Below are 19,478 nucleotides of genomic sequence, written 5' to 3' on the forward strand. Positions count from 1 at the left end.
ACTATTTTGTTTGGATTTTTGGATGAAAATTGCTCATTTAAAGTTTATGGGGGCACTTAAAATACAGATTGCACTCGTTTTTAACCACATGTAACCATAAGATAAAAGCGCGCAGAATCAAGAAGTGTGCAGACTTTTGTGCATTTTTTTTACATGCTTACAAAATGCACAAGAATAAAATAAAAAAGTAAAGCAGAAATGCATAAAAACTACATGTAAATCGTGCAAAAAACAAAGATGACGAAAACAAAGAAGACACAGGCGACAAAGATGATGACGAAGATGACAATGAAAAAGATGTAGAAGCTGATGATGAAGAACACGACAATGGCACAGAAAAAAATGAAGAAGACAACGAAAACAAAAGATGATGACGAAAATTACGAGGAACATGCGATGAGGAAGATGACGAAGAAGAAGAGAAAGATGAAAAGCTGAAGATGAAGAAGACAAAGATAACAAAAAAGACTAAGAAGACGAAGAAAAAGACGACGACAAAAAGACTAAGGCGATGAAGAAGACAAAGACGAAAAAGAAGATGAAGATGAAAAAGCTGAAGACGAAGAAAATGAAGATGAAAAAGCTGAAGACGAAGAAGATGAAGATGAAAAAGATGAAGACAAGAAGATGAAGACGACAAAAAAGACAAAGAAGCTGAAGACGAAGAAGACAAATAAGAAGATGATGAAAAAGATGACGACGAAAAAGACAAAATAGTTGAATTAGCTGAAAATGAAGAAGACGAAGATGGCAAAAATGATGAAGATTAAGAAAACGAAGAAGCTGAAGATGAAAAAGACAAAGAAGCTGAAGACGAAGAAGACGAAAAAGACAAAGAAGCTGAAGAGGAAGAAGACGAAAAGATGAAGACAACGAGGAGGGCGAAGGCAAGATAGACAAAGATGACGAATAAGACAAAGAAGCTGAAGACAAAGAAGAATAAAGAAGACGAAGATGATGTCAAAAAAGACTAAAAAGCTGAAGACAAAGAAGACAAAAAAGAAGACAACGCTGAAGAAGACGAATATGAAGAAAACAAAGATGACAAAGAAGATGACAAAAAGACGAAGACGAAGACAACAAAGATGAAGTAGACGACTAAGACGAAGAAGACAAAGATGAAAACACGAAGAAGCTGACGATGAAGACGGCAAAGAAGATGAAGAAGACGAATACAAATAAGACGTAGACAAAGAAGACGAAGAAGACAAAAAAGACGAAGAGGCTGAAGATGAAAAAGTTGAAGACAAAGTAGAGAAAGAAGACAAAGACAAAAAAAAACGTGACAAAAGACGAAGAAGACAAAGATGATGAAGACGAAGACAAAGAAGCTGAAGACGAAAAAGATAAAGAAGCTTAAGACGAAGACGACGAATATGAAGACGACGAAAAAGATGAAGTAGAGGATAAAGAAGACGAAAAAGATGAAGAAGCTGAAGACAAAGACAAAGATGATGAAGACAAAAAAGACGAAGACACCAAAGAAGATGAAGATAAAGAAAATAAAGACAAAGAAGATGATGAAGATGAAAAAGACAAGGAAGACGAAAAAGACGAGGAAGCTGAAGATGAAGAAGACAAAAACAAAGAAGACGAAGACAAAAAAGATGAAGAAGACAAAGATGATGAAGACAAAGATAAATAAGACGTAGACGAAGAAGAAGAAAAAGACTAAGGAGCTGAAGATGAAGACAAAAGACGACGAAAAAGATGAAGATGAAGACTATGTAGTAGTCAAAAAAGACAATGAAGACGAAGACAAAGAAGACGAAGAAGCTGAAGAAAAAAAAAGACAAAGAGGCTGAAGATGACGACAAAGACGACGAAGAAGATAAAGACAACGAAGACGACAAAGACGATGAAAAAGACAACAAAGAAGAAGACGAAGATGACGACAAAAAAGACAAAGTTGAATAAGCTGAAGAAGAAGACGACGGCGAAGAAAATGAAGACGACAAAAACGACAAAGAAGACGAAAAAGATGAAGACGTTGAATACGAAGGAGATGAAGAAGATGACGATGGCAAAGAAGACGACGAAGTCAAAGAAGAAGATGAAAGACGACGAAGAATACGACGAAGACAAAAAGATGAAGACGAAGATGAAGAAGAAGACAAAGACGAAAATATGGAGTAGACGAAGAAGAAGACGAAAGAGACGAATAAGATGGAGATGAGGAAGAAGAAGACAAAGAAGATTAAGACAACAACAAAAACAACAAGGAAGATGAAGGCGGAGAAGACGAAGAAGAAGACAAAGAAGAAAAAGCTGAAGATAAAGAAGACAAGTATGCCAACAAAAAAGGCGAAGCAGCTAATGTCAAAGACGATGATGAAGAAGACGACAATGAAAAAGACGAAGAAGATGATAACGGTAACGACAAAAAAGACAAAGAAGTTGAATTAGCTGAAGAAGAAGACAATGAAAAAGACAGACAAAGAAGATGAAGACGATAAAAATTACGAAGATGAAAAAGATGAAGACGAAAAAGACGAATAAGCTGAAGATGAAGAAGACGATGAAGACAAAGCAGGCAAAGAAGATGACAAAGTAGACAATGAAGATGAGGAAGACGAAGGCGAAGAAGAGGAAAAAGAAAGAAGCTGAAGCCGAAGAAGACAAAAATGAAAATGTGAAAAAGCTGAAGACGAAGAAGACGACAAAGAGAAAGACAAAAAAGATGAAGAGGATGAAGAAGACGAAAACAAATACGATGAAAACGGCAGATGATGAAGAAGACGAAGACAAATAAGGCGTAGAAAAAGAAGAAAAAAAGGCAAAGAAACTGACGACCAAGACGACGAAACAGACAAAGACAAAGACGATGAAGAAGACAAAAAAGCCAAAGACAACGAAGATAAAGAAGCTGAAGTCAGAAAAGATGAAGAAGCTTAACACGAAGAAGATGACGAACATGAAGATGATGAAGAATACGAAAAAGATAAAGACGCTAAAGACAAAGAAGATGACAAAGACAAAGAAGATGCAGACAAAAAAGACGAAGACAACAAAGAAGACAAAGAAAACCAATGAAGATGAAAAAGACGAAGAAGCTGAAGATGAAGAAGATAAAGACGAAAACATGAAAAAGCTGAAGATGAAAAAGACAAAGATGATAAAGAAGACAGACGAAAGCAAACACAACGAAGACAGTGAAGAAGATGAAGACAAAGACAATAAAGATGACAAGGAAGATAAATAAGACGTAGACGAAGAAGAAAAAAAAGACTAAGAAGACGAAAAAGATGAAGACAGAAAACGAGGAAGCTGAAGACAAAAAAGACAAAGAAGACTAAGACAGAAGGCGACGATGAAGGTGAGGATGAAGAAGCTGAGGATGAAACAGATGAAGACGATGAAGTAGAGGATGAAGAAGCTGAAGACGAAGACAAAGATGATGAAGACAAAAAATATGAAGCAGAAGACGACGAACAAGCAGTAGACAAAAAAGATAAAGATGAAAACATGAAAAAGTTGAAGACAAAGAAGAAGACGAAAAAGACGAGGACGAAGACAAAGACGAAGAAGACAAAGATGGAAACAAAGACAACGAAGATGATGAAGAAGGTGAGGACAAAGAAACTGAGGATGAAACAGATGACGAAGATGAGGTAAAGGATGAAGAAGCTGAAGACGAAGACAAAGATGATGAAGACAAAAAAGATGAGGACAACGATGACAAAAAAAATGAAGCAAAAGACAACGAACAAGCAGTAGACAAAGAAGATAAAGATGAAAACATGAAGTGAAGACGAAGGAGAAGACGAAGACAAAGACGATGAAGACGAAGATGACAAAGATGGAAACAAAGACAACGAAGATGATGAAGAAGACAAAGACGATGAAGACTACAAAGAAGATGAAGATAAAGACAAATAACATGTAGACAAAGCAGCCAAAGAAGAAAAAAAGACAAAGAAGCTGAAGGCGAAGAAGACAAAGACAAAAGACGATGAAAAAGACGAAGATGATGAAGAAGATGAAAATGATGAAGACAAAAAAAAGACAACAAAGAAGACCAAGAAGACTAAGACAGAAGAAAAAGACGAAGAAGCTGAAGATGAAACGGATGAAGAAGATGAAGTAGAGGATGAAGAAGATGAAAAGGATGAAGAAGCTGAAGACAAAGGCAAAGAAGACGAAGATGACGAAGACAAAGAAGATAAAGACAACGAAGAAGACGAAGTTGAAGAAGACAGCGAAAAAGGTGAAGACAAAGAAGATTAAGACAAAGAACACGTAGACAAGGAAGACGCCGAAGAAGATGATGAAGTAGACGAAAATGATGAAAAAGATGAAGAAGCTAAAGACAAATAAGATAAGGAAGAATAAGGCGACGAAGACAAATACAAAGAAGACGAACAAGATGAAGTTGAAGTCAAACAAGACAAGGAAGACGCAGACAAGGAAGACGCAGACAAGGAAGACGAAGACAAAAAAGACGAAGACAGAAAGACGAAGACAAAAAAGATGAAGACAAAAAAAAACAAAATCTAAGACCACGAAAAAGACGAAGAAGACAAAAACGATGAAAATGAAAAAGATGACGAAGATGAAAAAGACGAAGAAGATATCGAAGACGAAGACAGCGAAGATGACAAAGACAAAGAAGCTGAAGACGAAGTAGATGAAGACAAAGAAGACCATGAAGACAAAAAGACTAAGACAGACGACGAAGAAGATAAAAACGATGAAGATGAAAAAGACGAAGAAGACTAAGACAGAAGACGAAGAAGAAGATGAAGAAGCTGAAGATGTAAGAAGAGGAAGTAGAGGATGAAGAAGCTGAAGACAAAGATGGAGACAAAGAAGACAAAGATTACGAATAGAGATGAGCGAACGTACTTGTCCGAGCTTGATACTCGTTCGAGTATTAGCGTGTTCGAGATGCCCGTTACTCGTAACGAGTACCACGCGATGTTCGGGTTACTTTCACTTTCATCTCTGAGACGTTAGCGCGCTTTTCTGGCCAATTGAAAGACAGGGAAGGCATTACAACTTCCCCCTGCGACGTTCAAGCCCTATACCACCCCCCTGCAGTGAGTGGCTGGCGAGATCAGGTGTCACCCGAATATATAAATCGGCCCCTCCCGCGGCTCGCCACAGATGCATTCTGACATAGATCAGGGACAGTGCTGCTGGTGCCGGAGCTGCTATAGGGAGAGCGTTAGGAGTATTTTAGGCTTCAAGAACCCCAACGGTCCTTCTTAGGGCCACATCTAACTGTGTGCAGTACTGTGGAGGCTGCTTTTTGCAGTGTTGCACTTTTTTTTTTTTGGTATATCGGCCGTGCAGAGCATTGCACCCTGCAGTAATACTCCAGGGCCAGAAGTGCTTAGGCAGGGACAGAAGACATATTATTGATTGAATATAGGCAGTGGGCCTTTGCAAAAAAATTTGTGGGAAAAAAATCTATTTGGCCTGCCTGTGACTGTGCTCAGTGTTCTGGGTCTGTCTGTGCTGGGTGTAGTAGTTCTACAGAATCATATGCAGCCAGCTAAGTGTTACAGCAGGCTTGCGCCAAATTATTTCCTGGCTCTGTCTGGGCTCTGAAATCACCGCTGTGTTGCAGTTCACAGTGCAACACTCTGCAGTTCTGTGACATACTCCAGGGACAGAAGTGCTTAGGCAGATACAGAAGACATATTATTGATTGAATATAGGCAGTGGGCCTTTGCAAAAAAATTTGTGGGAAAAAATCTATTTGGCCTGCCTGTGACTGTGCTCAGTGTTCTGGGTCTGTCTGTGCTGGGTGTAGTAGTTCTACAAAATCATACGCAGCCAGCTAAGTGTTACAGCAGGCTTGCGCCAAATTATTTCCTGGCGTTCCGTAAGCAAAGTCAGCCTCCAACCACAGGCCAATAAGCGGCACATTTAATTACAGCGTTCTGTTTCTGCATTACTGGTAATACAGCATGCTGAGGGGTAGGGGTAGGCCTAGAGGACGTGGACGCAGCTGAGGACGCGGAGGCCCAAGTCAGGGTGTTGGGCACAGGCCGAGCCAGTGCGGTGGCCAGGGGTAGAGGCAGGGCCAGACCGAATAATCCACCAACTGTTTCCCAAAGCGCCCCCTCGCGCCATGCCACCATGCAGAGGTCAAGGTGCTCTACAGTGTGGCAGTTTTTCACAGAGACGCCTGACGACCGACGAACAGTGGTGTGCAACCTTTGTCGCGCCAAGATCAGCTGGGGAGGCACCACCAACAGCATGCGCAGGCATATGATGGCCAAGCACCCCACAAGGTGGGACGAAGGCCGTTCACCGCCTCCGGTTTGCACCACTGCCTCTCCCCCTGTGCCCCAACCTGCCACTGAGATCCAACACCCCTCTCAGGGCACAGGCACTACCGTCTCCTGGCCTGCACCCACACCCTCACCTCCGCTGTCCTCGGCCCCATCCAGCAATGTCTCTCAGCGCAGCGTCCAGACGTCGCTAGCGCCACTGTTTAAGCGCGAGCGCAAGTACGCCGCCACGCACCCGCACGCTCAAGCGTTAAACATGCACATTGCCAAATTGATCAGCCTGGAGATGCTGCCTTTTAGGCTTGTAGAAACGGAGGCTTTCAAAAGCATGATGGCGGCGGCGGCCCCGCGCTACTCAGTTCCTAGTTGCCACTACTTTTCCCGATGTGCCGTCCCAGGCCTGCACGACCACGTCTCCCGCAACATTGTACACGCCCTCACCAACGCGGTTACTGCCAAGGTCCACTTAACTACAGACACGTGGACAAGCACAGGCGGGCAGGGCCACTATATCTCCCTGACGGCACATTGGGTGAATTTAGTGGAGGCTGGGACAGAGTCAGAGCCTGGGACCGCTCACGTCCTACCCACCCCCCGAATTGCGTGCCCCAGCTCGGTGGTGGTATCTGCAGCGGTGTATGCTTCCTCCACTAAACCACCCTCCTCCTCCTACGCAACCTCTGTCTCGCAATCAAGATGTGTCAGCAGCAGCACGTCGCCAGCAGTCGGTGTCGCGCGGCATGGCAGCTCAGCGGTGGGCAAGCGTCAGCAGGCCGTGCTGAAGCTACTCAGCTTAGGAGATAAGAGGCACATGGCCCACGAACTGCTGCAGGGTCTGACAGAGCAGACCGACCGCTGGCTTGCGCCGCTGAGCCTCCAACCAGGCATGGTCGTGTGTGACAACGGCCGTAACCTGGTGGCGGCTCTGCAGCTCGGCAGCCTCACGCACGTGCCATGCCTGGCCCATGTGTTTAATTTGGTGGTTCAGCGCTTTCTGAAAAGCTACCCACACTTGTCATACCTGCTCGGAAAGGTGCGCCGGGTCAGCGCACATTTCCGCAACTCCAAGACGGACGCTGCCACCCTGAGGACCCTGCAACATCGGTTTCATCTGCCAGTGCACCGATTGCTGTGCGACGTGCCCACACAGTGGAACTCTATGCTCCACATGTTGGCCAGGCTCTATGAGCAGCGTAGAGCTATTGCGGAATACCAACTCCAACATGGGCGGCGTAGTGGGAGTCAGCCTCCTCAATTATTTACAGAAGAGTGGGCCTGGTTGGCAGCCATCTGCCAGGTCCTTGGAAACTTTGAGGAGTCTACCCAGATGCTGAGCAGGGATGCTGCAATCATTAGCGTCACCATTCCTCTGCTATGCCTCTTGAGAAGTTCCCTGCAAAGCATAAAGGCAGACGCTTTGGAATCGGAAACGGAGGCGGGGGAAGACAGTATGTCGCTGGATAGTCAGAGCACCCTCATGTCTATATCTCAGCGCGTTGAGTAGGAGGGGGAGGAGCATGAGGAGGAGGGGGAAGAGACAGCTTGGCCCACTGCTGAGGGTACAGATGCAGCTTGCCTGTCATCCTTTCAGCGTGTATGGCCAGAGGAGGAGGAGGAGGATCCTGAAAGTGATCTTCCGAGTGAGGACAGCCATGTGTTGCGTACAGGTACCCTGGCACACATGGCTGACTTCATCTTAGGATGCCTTTCTCGTGACCATCGCATTACACGCATTCTGGCCACTACGGATTACTGGGTGTACACACTGCTCGACCCACGGTATAAGGAGAGCCTTTCCACTCTCATTCCTGAAGAGGAAAGGGGTTCGAGAATGATGCTATACCACAGGGCGCTGGTGGACAAACTGATGGTAAACTTCCCATCCAACAGCGCTAGTGGCCGAAGGCGCATTTCCGCGGCCCAGGTAGCAGGGGAGGCGCAGAGATCAGGCAGCATGTACAGCGCAGGCAGGGGAACATTATCCAAGGCCTTTGCCAGCTTTATGGCTCCCCAGCAAGACTGTGTCACTGGTCCCCAGTCAAGGCTGAGTTGGCGGGAGCACTGTAAAAGGATGGTGAGGGAGTACGTAGCCGATCGCACGACCGTCCTCGGTGACGCCTCTGCCCCCTACAACTACTGGGTGTCGAAGCTGGACATGTGGCCTGAACTCGCGCTGTATGCCCTGGAGGTGCTTGCTTGTCCTGCGGCTAGCGTCTTGTCAGAGAGGGTGTTTAGTGTGGCTGGGGGAATCATCACGGATAAGCGTACCCACCTGTCAACCGACAGTGCCGACAGGCTTACACTCATCAAGATGAACAAAGGCTGGATTTCCCCAGACTTCTCTTCTCCACCAGTGGACAGCAGCGATACCTAAACAATACGTAGGCTGCACCCGCGGATGGAAGCATCGTTCTCTATCACCATCCAAAACGGGGACCTTTTTGCTTCATCTATCTGTGTATTATATTCCTCCTCCTCCGCCTGCTCCTCCTCCTGAAACCTCACATAATCACGCCGAACGGGCAATTTTTCTTAGGCCCACAAGGCTCAGTCATATAATTTTTCTAAACAATTTTATACGTTTCAATGCTCATTAAAGCGTTGAAACTTTCACCTCAACCAATTTTTATTTTTACTGGGCTGCCTCCAGGCCTAGTTACCAATTAAGCCACATTAACCAAAGCGATTAATGGGTTTCACCTGCCCTCTTGGTTGGGCATGGGCAATTTTTCTCAGGTACATTAGTACTGTTGGTACACCAATTTTTTTGGGCCCTCGCCTACAGTGTAATCCAATTAATTTTTTGCCCACCTGCATTACAGCTGACGTAACATCAGCTGTGTTGGGCACTGCAATGGCATATATTAATGTACCGGCGGTGGCTTCCTGGCACCCACCCATGCTGTGGGTCCACAGGGAGTTGTAACTGCATGTGTCCACTTCTAAAGAACCCCGGTCTGACTGGGGCATGCAGTGTGGGCCGAAGCCCACCTGCATTAAGCACGACATTACATCAGCTGTGTTGGGCACTGCAATGGGATATATTTATGCACCGCCGGTGGGTTCCAGGGAGCCACCCATGCCGTCGGTCCACAGGGAGTTGTAACTGCATGTGTCCACTTCTAAAGAACCCTGGTCTGACTGGGGCATGCAGTGTGGGCCGAAGCCAACCTGTATTAAGCACGACATTACCTAAGCTATGATGGGCAATGCAATGGGATACATTTATGTACCGCCGGTGGGTTCCAGGGAGCCACCCATGCTGTGGGTGCACACGGAATTCCCATTGCGGAGTTGTACCTGCCTGTGACTATTTATAAAAAACCGCGGTCTGACTGGGGCATGCAGACACCTTGACAGAATGAATAGTGTGTGGCACATAGGTTCCCCATTGCTATGCCCATGTGTGCAGCTCCAGATGGAGGTGGCACAGGATTGGATTTCTCATTGCTTCTGTACAGCATTGTGGACTATCGCCCCGCCCCTTTTAAAGAGGGTCGCTGCCTAGCCGTGCCAACCCTCTGCAGTGTGTTCCTGCGGTTCCTCTGGCAGACGCACTTATAAATAGACATGAGGGTGGCGTGGCATGAGGGCAGCTGAAGGCTGGGCAGGGACAGTTTGGTGTGCGCTGTGGACACTGGGTCATGGGGGGGGGGAGGTTGGGCAGCATGTTACCCAGGAGAAGTGGCAGCGGAGTGTCATGCAGGCAGTGATTGTGCTTTGTTGGAGGTAGTGTGGTGCTTAGCAAAGGTATGCATTGCTAATGAGGGCTTTTCAGAAGTAAAAGTTGTTGGGAGGGGGGGGGCCCACTCTTGCCGCTATTGTGGCTTAATAGTGGGACCTGGGAACTTGAGATGCAGCCCAACATGTAGCCCCTCGCCTGCCCTATCCGTTGCTGTGTCGTTCCCATCACTTTCTTGAATTGCCCAGATTTTCACAAACAAAAACCTTAGCGAGCATCGGCGATATACAAAAATGCTCGGGTCGCCCATTGACTTCAATGGGGTTCGTTATTCGAAACGAACTCTCGAGCATCGCGAAAAGTTTGTTTCGAGTAACGAGCACCCGAGCATTTTGGTGCTCGCTCATCTCTAATTACGAACACAAAGAACATGAAGACAAAAAAGATGAAGATGATGAAGACAAAGAAGAAGACAAAGACAGAGAAAACAAATAAGAAGATAAAGACAAATACAAAGTTGAAGTAGACAAAGAAGAAGACAAAGAAGCTAAAGATGCAGATGACAAAGAGGAAATTGAAGTAGACGAAACAGATGAAAAAGACGAAGAAGCTGTAGAAGATGACGAAGAAAATGAAAAAGGTAAAACGAAGAAGACCAGAAAGAAATCGAAGATGAAAAAGACAAAGAAAGCTAAAGATGAAAAAGATGAGGAAGAAGTTGACGATGAAGACAAATACAAAAAAGACGAAGATGATAAAAAAGATGAAGCTAAAAATATAGAGGACAAAATAGAAGAAAACACAGACAGCTAAGACAAAAAAAGATGAAGAAGCTGAAGACGAAGAGGACAAAACAGAAGACGAAGATAATGAAAAAGATGATGAAGCTGAAGACAAAGACAAAAAAGATGAAGACGACAACGACGAAGAAGATGAAGAAAACGAAGAAGACAACGACGACAAAGAAGATGAAGAGGAAGAAGACAATGAAGAAGTCGAAGGCGAAAAACCCAAGGAAGAAGACGACGAGGACAAATACAAGGAAAATGAAAAAGACGAAAAAGAAAATGAAAAAAAGAGGATGAAGACAAAAAAGATGACAAAGAAGACGAAGGAAAAGAAGACAAAGAAGCTTAAGACGAAGAAGACAAAGAAGCTAAAGATGAAAAAGACGAAGAAGATGACGAAGATGATGACGAAAAAGAAGACAAAGATGAAGACGATGAAGTTGAAGATGAAACAGATGAAGAATACGACAAAGAGGAGGAGGAAGATGAAAATGATGAAGAAGATGAAGATGAAGAAGACGAAGACAAGGAAGATGAAGACTAAGAAGACAAAAATGACAAATAAGTTGAAGATGAAGAAGATGAAGACAAAGAAGATAAAGACAACAAAAACGTCGAGTAAGACGAAGACGAAAAGCTGTAGACGAAAAACCTGAAGATGAAGAAAAGGAATAAGACGAAGATGACAACAAAAAAGATGAAAAAGAAGACGAGGACGAAGAAGACAACAAAGATAACGAAGATAACGAAAAAGATGATGACGAAGATGACAACAAAAAAATAAGTTGAATTAGCTGAAGACTAAGAAGATGACGAAGAAAAAGAAGATGATAAAAATGATGAAGATGACGAAAAAGACAAAGCTGAAGACGAAGAAGATGATGACGAATATGAAGACAAGGAAGACGCGGACAAAGAAGATGAAGACGAATAAGACGAAGAAGATGGTGAAGAAAAAAAAGATGACAAAAGGACAAAGAAGCTGAAGACGAAGAAGACAACGACAAAAAAGGCTAAAAAGCTGAAGATGAAGAAGACGACGAAGATAAAGACAACAAAGACGAAGATGACAAGTAAAATGAAGATGATGAAGATGATGAAGATGAAAAAGATGACAAAGAAAAAGAAGATGAAGACTAAGAAATCAAAGATTAAAAAAACAAACTAAAAAAGACAACGAAAAAGACAGACAAAAACAAAGACAACGAAGAAGATGACGAAAAAGATGAAGATGACGAAGAAGGTGAAGAAAAGGACGAAAAAGACAAAGAAACTAAAGACAAAGAAGACGACTAAAAAGACGAAGATGACGAAGGCAACGAAGACGAAGACGCAGTTAAAGACAAAGAAGACGAAGACAAAAAAGATAAAGAAGAGAAGAGGATGAAGAAGATAAAGAAGACGATGAAAAAAAACTAAAGAGAATAAAGAAGAAGACGAAGTAGACTAAAAAGATGAAAAACAGGAAGAAGCTGAGAACGAAGAAGACAAATTAGACTAAGAAGAGGACAAAAAAGACGAAGAAGCTAAAGACGAAAAAGACAAGGAAGAAGAAGACGATGAAGAGGAATACAAAGAAGACGAATAAGATGAAGAAGCTGAAGATGAAGAGGATGAAGAAGACATAGAAAACAAAGACGAAGGCAGGAGACGAAAAAGATAAAGAAGCTAAAGCCAACAAAGATGAAGAGGAAGAAGAAGATGAAAAAGGATGAAGAGGAAGAAGACGAAGAAGATGAAGAGGATAAAGAAGACGAAAAAGACAAAGAAGATAAAGATGATGAAGGGGAAGAGGAAGAATAATATGAAAAAGACGAATTGGAGGAAGTAGACAGAGAACACGAAGATAAAAGAGACGGAGATGACAAAGACAAAAAAGCCAACAAAGATGACAAAAACAAAAAAAACCCAACAAAGATAACGATGACAAAGAAGACATAAACAAAGATGACAAAAAAGACAACGACGAAGACGATGAAGACGACAAAGACAAATAAGACAGACAAAGAAGACAAAACACACGACGAAGATGACAATGATGAAGTAGACCAAGATGACAAAGGAGATGATGAAGCAGACAAAGAAAACAACGAGGAAGATGAAGACAACGAATAAGGCCTTAGTCAGACGGGCATTTTTAGCCGCGATTTGCACATGCGCATGCGTCCGGCGATTTTATAAAACCATTGCTTTGCAATGGTATCGGACACATGAGCGCTTTTTATGCGCTTGTCTGATAAATTATAGAACAGAAATCGCAGATCGTACCTATGTGCGATCTGCGATTCCTGTTCTCTTCTCTATATGCGCTCAATGAGGCCGGCGGCAGCAGCGCCGACCCCATTGAGAACATATAGAATACAAATCATTCTTCTCTGCCACAGCTGTAACAGCTGTGGCAGAGAAGAACGATGTTTGCCCATTGAATTCAATGGAGCCGGCAATACAACCGTCTCCATTGAAAGCAATGGGCTGCCGGCGAGCGCTGGATGAATTGTCGGGAAGGGCTTAAATATATAAGCCCTTCCCTGTAATTCATCCTAAAATGTGTTAAAATAAAAAAAAATTGTATACTCACCTTCCACTGCAGCCGGAGTTCTGCCGCGGCCGCTGTCAGTTCTCCTGAACTGCTTCTCGGCACTATTCAGCCGGCGGGGCTTTAAAATCCCCGCCTGCTGAATGATCTGCCTCTGATTGGTCACAGCCTGACCAATCAGAGGCAGGTTTCACTCACACACCCATTCATGAATTCATGAATGGGTGAGTGACTGCTGCCTCTCATTTGCTCAGCGGGACCAATCAGGGGCAGCTCCCGCTGAGCCAATGAGAGGCAGCAGTCACTCACCCATTCATGAATTCATGAATGGGTGTGTGAGTGAAACCTGCCTCTGATTGGTCAGGCTGTGACCAATCAGAGGCAACTCATTCAGCAGGCGGGGATTTTAAAGCCCCGCCGGCTGAATAGTGCCGAGAAGCAGTTCAGGAGAACTGACAGCGGCCGCGGCATTACTCCGGCTGCAGCGGAAAGGTGAGTATACAATTCTTTTTTATTTTAACACATTTTAGGATGAATTGCAGGGAAGGGCTTATATATTTAAGCCCTTCCTGACAATTCATCCCGGGCTCGCCCGCAGCGCATTGCTTTCAATGGAGACGGCTGTATTGCCGGCTCCATTGAATGCAATGCGCTGGACAGCTCCGGCCCGTTTCTAATGAAACGCGGCTAGGAGCAGATTTTCAGGCGTTTTTTCGGCCGATTTTTCGGCGCTGGTCACGCGATTTGCGCATGCGCATCCGTCATGCGATGCGCAAATCGCGCGAAAAAACGCCCGTGTGACTAAGAAGATGAAGTAAAAGACGAAGACAAGGAGGATGAAAAAACCAACAAAGCTGAAGCCAAAGACAAAAAAGAAGACAACAAAGAAGAAGATGACGACAAAAGACTAAAAAGCTGAAAACGAAGCAGATGAAAAAGACGACAACAACGATGAAGACGAATATGAAGAAGACGACGAAGAAGACAAAAGACAAAGATGAAGATGACGAATATAAAAAAGATGAAGAGGAATAAGACGAAGAATACAAAGATGAAGAGGATGAAGACGACAAAAAAGAAGATGAAAGAAACGAATCGGAAGACTTAGACAAAAAATATGAAGACAAAGGAGATGAAGGATCACGGAGATAAAAAAGACGAAGATGACAAAGACAAAAAAGCCAACAAAGACGATGATGACAAAGAAGACAAATACAACAAAAAAGACGAAGAAGACGGAGAGCACAAAGACGAAAAAGGCAACGAAGACAAAGAAGAAGAAGACGTCGAAAAAAAGATGAAGACGACAAAGATGATGAAGAAGAAGATGAAAAAGACGAAGAAGAAGATGAAGAAAAGGATGAAGAAGACAAAAAGGACGAAGAAGCTTTAGATAACAAAGATGAAGAAGATGAAAGTCGAAGAAGCTGAAAACGAAGATGAAAAAGGTGACAACGAAGACAAAAGATGAAGATGAAGATGATGAGGACAAAGAGGATGATCACAATGACGAAGAAGACAGATGAAAAAGCTGAAGACGAGGTAGACAAAGAAGATGACTAGGACGAAGAAGACAATAAAGATGACGAGGAAGACGAAGACAAAAAAGATGAAGTCAACATAGAAGACTAAGACAAAGATGATGAAGACGACAAAAACGAAGAAGACAAAGATGATGATGAAGATGACAAAAAAGATGAAGACGAAAAATAACACATAGACAAAGAAGATGAAGAAGCAGACAATGAAGATGACGATGACAAAGTAGACAATGAAGATGAAGAAGATGAAGGCAAAGAAGATGAAGAAGCAGACAATGAAGATCACGATGACAAAGTAGACAATGAAGATGAAGAAGACGAAAGTAAAGAAGATGAAGATGATGAATAAGATGAAGAAGAAGACAGAATATGGAAAAGATGAAGAAGCTGAAGACAAAGAAGAAGATGAAGAAAAGAAGACTAAGACAAAAAAGATCAAGATGATGAAGAAGACGAACAGAAAAAGGCTAACGAAGATGACGAATTCGTAGAAGAAAAAGATGAAGATGACGAAGACGAAAAAGACCACAAAGACGAATTCAAAGAAGATGACGAAGGAAAAGAAAACAAAAAAGACAAAGATGAAGAAGCTGAAGATAAAGAAAATGAAAAAGTCAAAGAAGCTGAAAAAGAAGAAGATGAAGAAGACGACGACGACAAAGCAGTAGATGAAGAGGATGACAAAAAAGACGAAGATGAAGAGGACGACAAAAAGACAAAGAACTTGAATTAGCTGAAGAAAAAGACGAAGAAGAAAAAGACAAAGAAGATGAAGACAAAAACGATGAAGACGAAAATGATGAAGAAGACAACGAAGCTGAAGATGAAGAAAACGAAAAAAAGACGAAGAAGACGAATATGAAGAAGACAAAGACAAAAGATGAAGATGACAAAACGATGAAGACAAAGAAGACGAAAAAGACGACGAAGAAAAAAAAATGACAAGGAAGACAAAAAAGACGACGAAACAGAAGAAGAGAAAGATGAAAACATGAAGAAGCTGAAGACGAAAAAGATGAAGGCAAAGACAACGAAGATGATAACGAAGAAGATGAAGACAAAACAGATAAAGTTGACCAAAAAGACTAAGACGATGAAGAAGACAAAGAAGTTGATATAGCTAAAGATGATGACGAAGAAGCCGACGAAGAAGATGAAGACAAAGAAGATAAAGACACTAAAAATTATGAAGACGAAGAAGATGGCGAAGAAGAAAAAGACGAAGAATATGAAGAAGCTAAAGACAAAGAAGACGAAGAAAAAGACGAAGAATCTGAAGACAAAGTAGATGATGGTGACGAAGTAGACAACATGGAAGACCAAGGCAAAGAAGTCGAAGATGACGAATAAGATGAAAAAGATGAAGTAAAAGACGAAGAGGATGAAAAAAGACAACGTAGCCGAAGAAGCTGAAGACGACGAAGAAAACGAAGACAAAGAAGACAAAGATGATAAAGACAAAAAAGACAAAGACAATGAAGAAGACGATGACAAAAACAAAGGCGATGAAGATGTCAAAAAAGACGACAAGGGCGACGAAGAAGACGACCAAGATGACAAAGAAGACGACAAAGCAGACAACGAAAATGACGAGGACGAAGACGACAAAGAAGAAGATAAAGATGATGAAAAGATGAAGACGACGAAGAGGATGAAAAAAAAAAACAACAAAGCTGAAGAAGCCGAAGACAAAAAGAAGACAACAAAGAAGAAGACAAAAAAGATTAAAAAGCTGAAGACGAAGAAGATGAAAAAGAAGACAATGACGATGAAGATGAATATGAAGAAGACGACGAAAAAGACAAAGATGAAGATGATGCAGATAAAATAGATGAAGAGGGAGAAGAAGATGAAGAGGAAGAAGACCAACATGAAGATGAAGAGGATGAAAAAGACGAAAAGGAAGAAGAAGATGAAAAAGATGAATCGGAAGACTTAGACAAAGAACATGAAGACAAAGGAGATGAAGGATCACGGAGATAAGATAAAAAAGACAACAAAGACGAAAATAACAAAAAAAAGAAAGACAACAAAGACATAGCCAAAGAAGACAAAGACGACAAAAAAGACGTGGACAAAAAACATGAAGATGATAAAGAACACAAAGACAAAAAGGCAACAGAGACAAAGAAGTAGAAGACGTCGATAAAAAAGATGAAGACGCCAAAGAAGATGACGAAGACGAAAAGGACAATGGAGATGAAGACAACAAAGAATATGAAAGCAAAAAGAAAACGAAGAAGAAAACGAAAAAGATGTAGAAGAAGATGAAAAGGACAAAGATAAAGAAGAGGATGAAGAAGACAAAAAAAGAAGAAGCAGCTTTAGATATAGAAGAAGTAAAAGAGGAAAAAGTCGAAGCAGCTGAAAACGAAGATAAAGAAAAAGGTGACAACGAAAACAAAAGATGAAGAATCTGAAAACAAAGAAGATGAAGAAGACAACGACAACCAAAAGGATGACGACAATGACAGAAAAAAAAAAAGATGAGAAGGCTGAAGACGAAGAAGACGAAGCAGAAAAAGAAGATGACTATAACGCAGAAGACGATAAAGACGACGAGGTAGACAAAGGCAAAGATGAAGATGACGAAGACAACGAAGAAGATGAAGATAAAGACGATGAAGACGACAAAGAAGATGAAGACGACAAAGACAAATAAGACAAAGAAGATGAAGAAGCAGACAACGAAGATGACGAAGTAGACAACGAAGATGATGAAGAAGACAAAGGCAAAGAAGACAAAGATAACAAATAAGATGACAAAGAAGACGAAGAAAAAGACGAAGACGCAAAAGATGAAAAAGACAAAGAACCTGAAGAAGCTAAAGACAAAGAGGAAAACAACAAAGAAGATGAAGATGAAGATGACAAAAAAGACAAAGACAAACATGAAGATGACAAAGGTGACAAAAACAAAGATGAAGAAGATAAAGAAACTGAAGAAGTTGAAGATGAAGAAGACAAAGATGAAAACATGAAGAACATAAAGACAAAAAACTGAGACAAAGGCGAAGACAAAAAAAAGACGTAGACAAACAAGATGAAGCAAATAAAGATGACCAAGTAGACGACGGCAAAGACGAAGATGAAGAATAAGATGAAGAAAAAGACAAAGAGAAAGATCAAAAACACAAAGAACCTAAAGAAGCTCAAGACGAGGAAAAAGAAAAAGAGAAAGAAGATCAAAAACACAAAGAACCTAAAGAAGCTGAAGACGAAGAAAAACACAGAGAAAGAAGATCAAAAACACAAAGAACCTAAAGAAGCTGAAGAGGAAGAACAAGACAACAAAGAAGAAGACGAAGATGACGACAAAAAAGACTAAAAAGCTGAAGACGAATTAGACGAAAAAGAAGACAATGATGAAGAAGACAAAGAAGATGACGAAGATCAAAAAGACAGACGAAAAAGATGAGGAAGACAAAGACGAAAATATGAAGAAGCTGAAGACGAAAAAGACGAACACAAAGATGACGAAGGAAAAGACAAAAAAGATGAAGACGAAGAAGGCAAAGACATAGAAGATTGAAGACAAAGAAGACAGAAAAGACAGATGATGAAAAAGACAAAAAAGAAGACGAAGAAGCTGAAGACAAAACAGATGAAGAAGCTGAAGACGAAGAAGACGATGAAGAAGACTAAGACAGAAGATGAAGAAAATGATGAAGATGTAGAAGAAGCTGAAGATGAAACTGATGAAGAAGACGAAGTAGAGGATGAAAAAGACAAAAAAAATGAAGAAGCTGAAGACAAAGACGACGAAGACAAAGAAGATAAAGACAACGATGAAGACAAAGAAGACAAATATGACGAAGAAGACAAAAAAGACAAAGAAGCTGAAGACAAAGAAGATAATGACTAAGTAGACGAAGGTGGCGACGAAGATGAAGACAACGAAGAAAGCAAAGAAAAGGACTAAAAAGACAAAGACGACGAAAGCAAAGAAGACAAAGCAGACAAAGAAGACAAGGACAAAGAAGACAAAGCAGACAAAGAAGACGAAGACAAAGGCGAAAGAGACAAAGAAAAAGAGGACGAAGAAGAAGATGAAGTAGACAAAAAAAAAGAAAAATATGAAGAAGCTGAAAATGAAAAAGACGAAGAAGCTAAAGACTAGAAAGACAAGTAAGATGACGATGAAGATGAATACAAAGAAGACGAAGATAAAAAAGATAAGAAAGCTGAAAATGAAGAGGACGAATAAGACAAAGAAAACGAAGACGATGACGAAGCAGACGATGAAGAAGACGAAGGCAAAGAAGACAAAGATGATGAATAAGATGAAGAAGAAGACAAAGACAGAAGATGAAAAAGATGAAGCTGAAGACAAAGAGCAGAAAAAGACGAAGATGAAGAAGACGAAGGAGAATAGGAGGAGGAAGGCGAAAAAGACAAAGAAGCTGAAGACGAAGACAAAAAAGATGAACTCAACGAAGACAAAGACTATGAAGATGTAGACAAAGAAGACGAAGAAGACGTAGACAAAGAAGACAGAGGGGAAGGAGACGACGACAAAAAAGACAAAGAAAAGAAGACGAAGACATAAAAGACAAAGAAAAGAAGATGAAGACAAAAAAGATAATGATGATGAAAAAGACGAACAGAAAAAGGCCAACGAAGATGATGAAGACGAAGAAAAAGATGAAGACGACGAAGACGAAAAAGACAATGAAGACCAATTCAAAG

At 41.8% G+C, this 19,478-nt stretch overlaps 2 protein-coding genes across 2 annotated transcripts; both read left to right on the top strand.

Moving 5' to 3' along the window:
* The first annotated feature begins 2,824 nt into the window (after nt 1-2,824).
* Nucleotides 2,825-4,719, top strand: LOC136620094 (glutamic acid-rich protein-like). The gene is made up of 4 exons (XM_066594819.1): nt 2,825-3,152; nt 3,305-3,567; nt 3,913-4,207; nt 4,499-4,719. The coding sequence occupies exons 1-4, from the start codon at nt 2,825-2,827 to the stop codon at nt 4,717-4,719; spliced, it is 1,107 nt and encodes a 368-aa protein (XP_066450916.1).
* A 57-nt stretch (nt 4,720-4,776) lies between these two features.
* On the top strand, nt 4,777-18,117 carry LOC136620095 (glutamic acid-rich protein-like). Its single transcript, XM_066594820.1, has 13 exons — nt 4,777-4,870; nt 10,424-10,564; nt 10,749-11,330; nt 11,734-11,785; nt 12,341-12,505; nt 14,475-14,665; nt 14,969-15,112; nt 15,880-16,113; nt 16,190-16,607; nt 16,897-17,046; nt 17,247-17,362; nt 17,549-17,736; nt 17,860-18,117. The coding sequence occupies exons 1-13, from the start codon at nt 4,777-4,779 to the stop codon at nt 18,115-18,117; spliced, it is 2,733 nt and encodes a 910-aa protein (XP_066450917.1).
* Nucleotides 18,118-19,478: the final 1,361 nt, after the last annotated feature.

The sequence above is a fragment of the Eleutherodactylus coqui genome, chromosome 3 (assembly GCF_035609145.1).
Source record: "Eleutherodactylus coqui strain aEleCoq1 chromosome 3, aEleCoq1.hap1, whole genome shotgun sequence".
In the NCBI taxonomy this organism is placed as follows: Eukaryota; Metazoa; Chordata; class Amphibia; order Anura; family Eleutherodactylidae; genus Eleutherodactylus; species Eleutherodactylus coqui.

Coding starts and splice junctions, on each gene's coding strand:
- LOC136620095 (XM_066594820.1), top strand. CDS start 4,777: ATGAAGAAGCTGAAGACAAAGATGGAGACAAAGAAGACAAAGATTACG. Junction 12,506..14,474: donor AAAGATGATGAAGGGGAAGA/GGAAGAATAATA, acceptor ACAACAAAAAAG/ACGAAGAAGACGGAGAGCAC. Junction 15,113..15,879: donor TGAAGATGAAGAAGACGAAA/GTAAAGAAGATG, acceptor AAAAAGACTAAG/ACGATGAAGAAGACAAAGAA.
- LOC136620094 (XM_066594819.1), top strand. CDS start 2,825: ATGAAGAAGACAAAAAAGCCAAAGACAACGAAGATAAAGAAGCTGAAG. Junction 3,568..3,912: donor CAACGAAGATGATGAAGAAG/GTGAGGACAAAG, acceptor GAAGAAAAAAAG/ACAAAGAAGCTGAAGGCGAA. Junction 4,208..4,498: donor TGAAGAAGACAGCGAAAAAG/GTGAAGACAAAG, acceptor ACAAAATCTAAG/ACCACGAAAAAGACGAAGAA.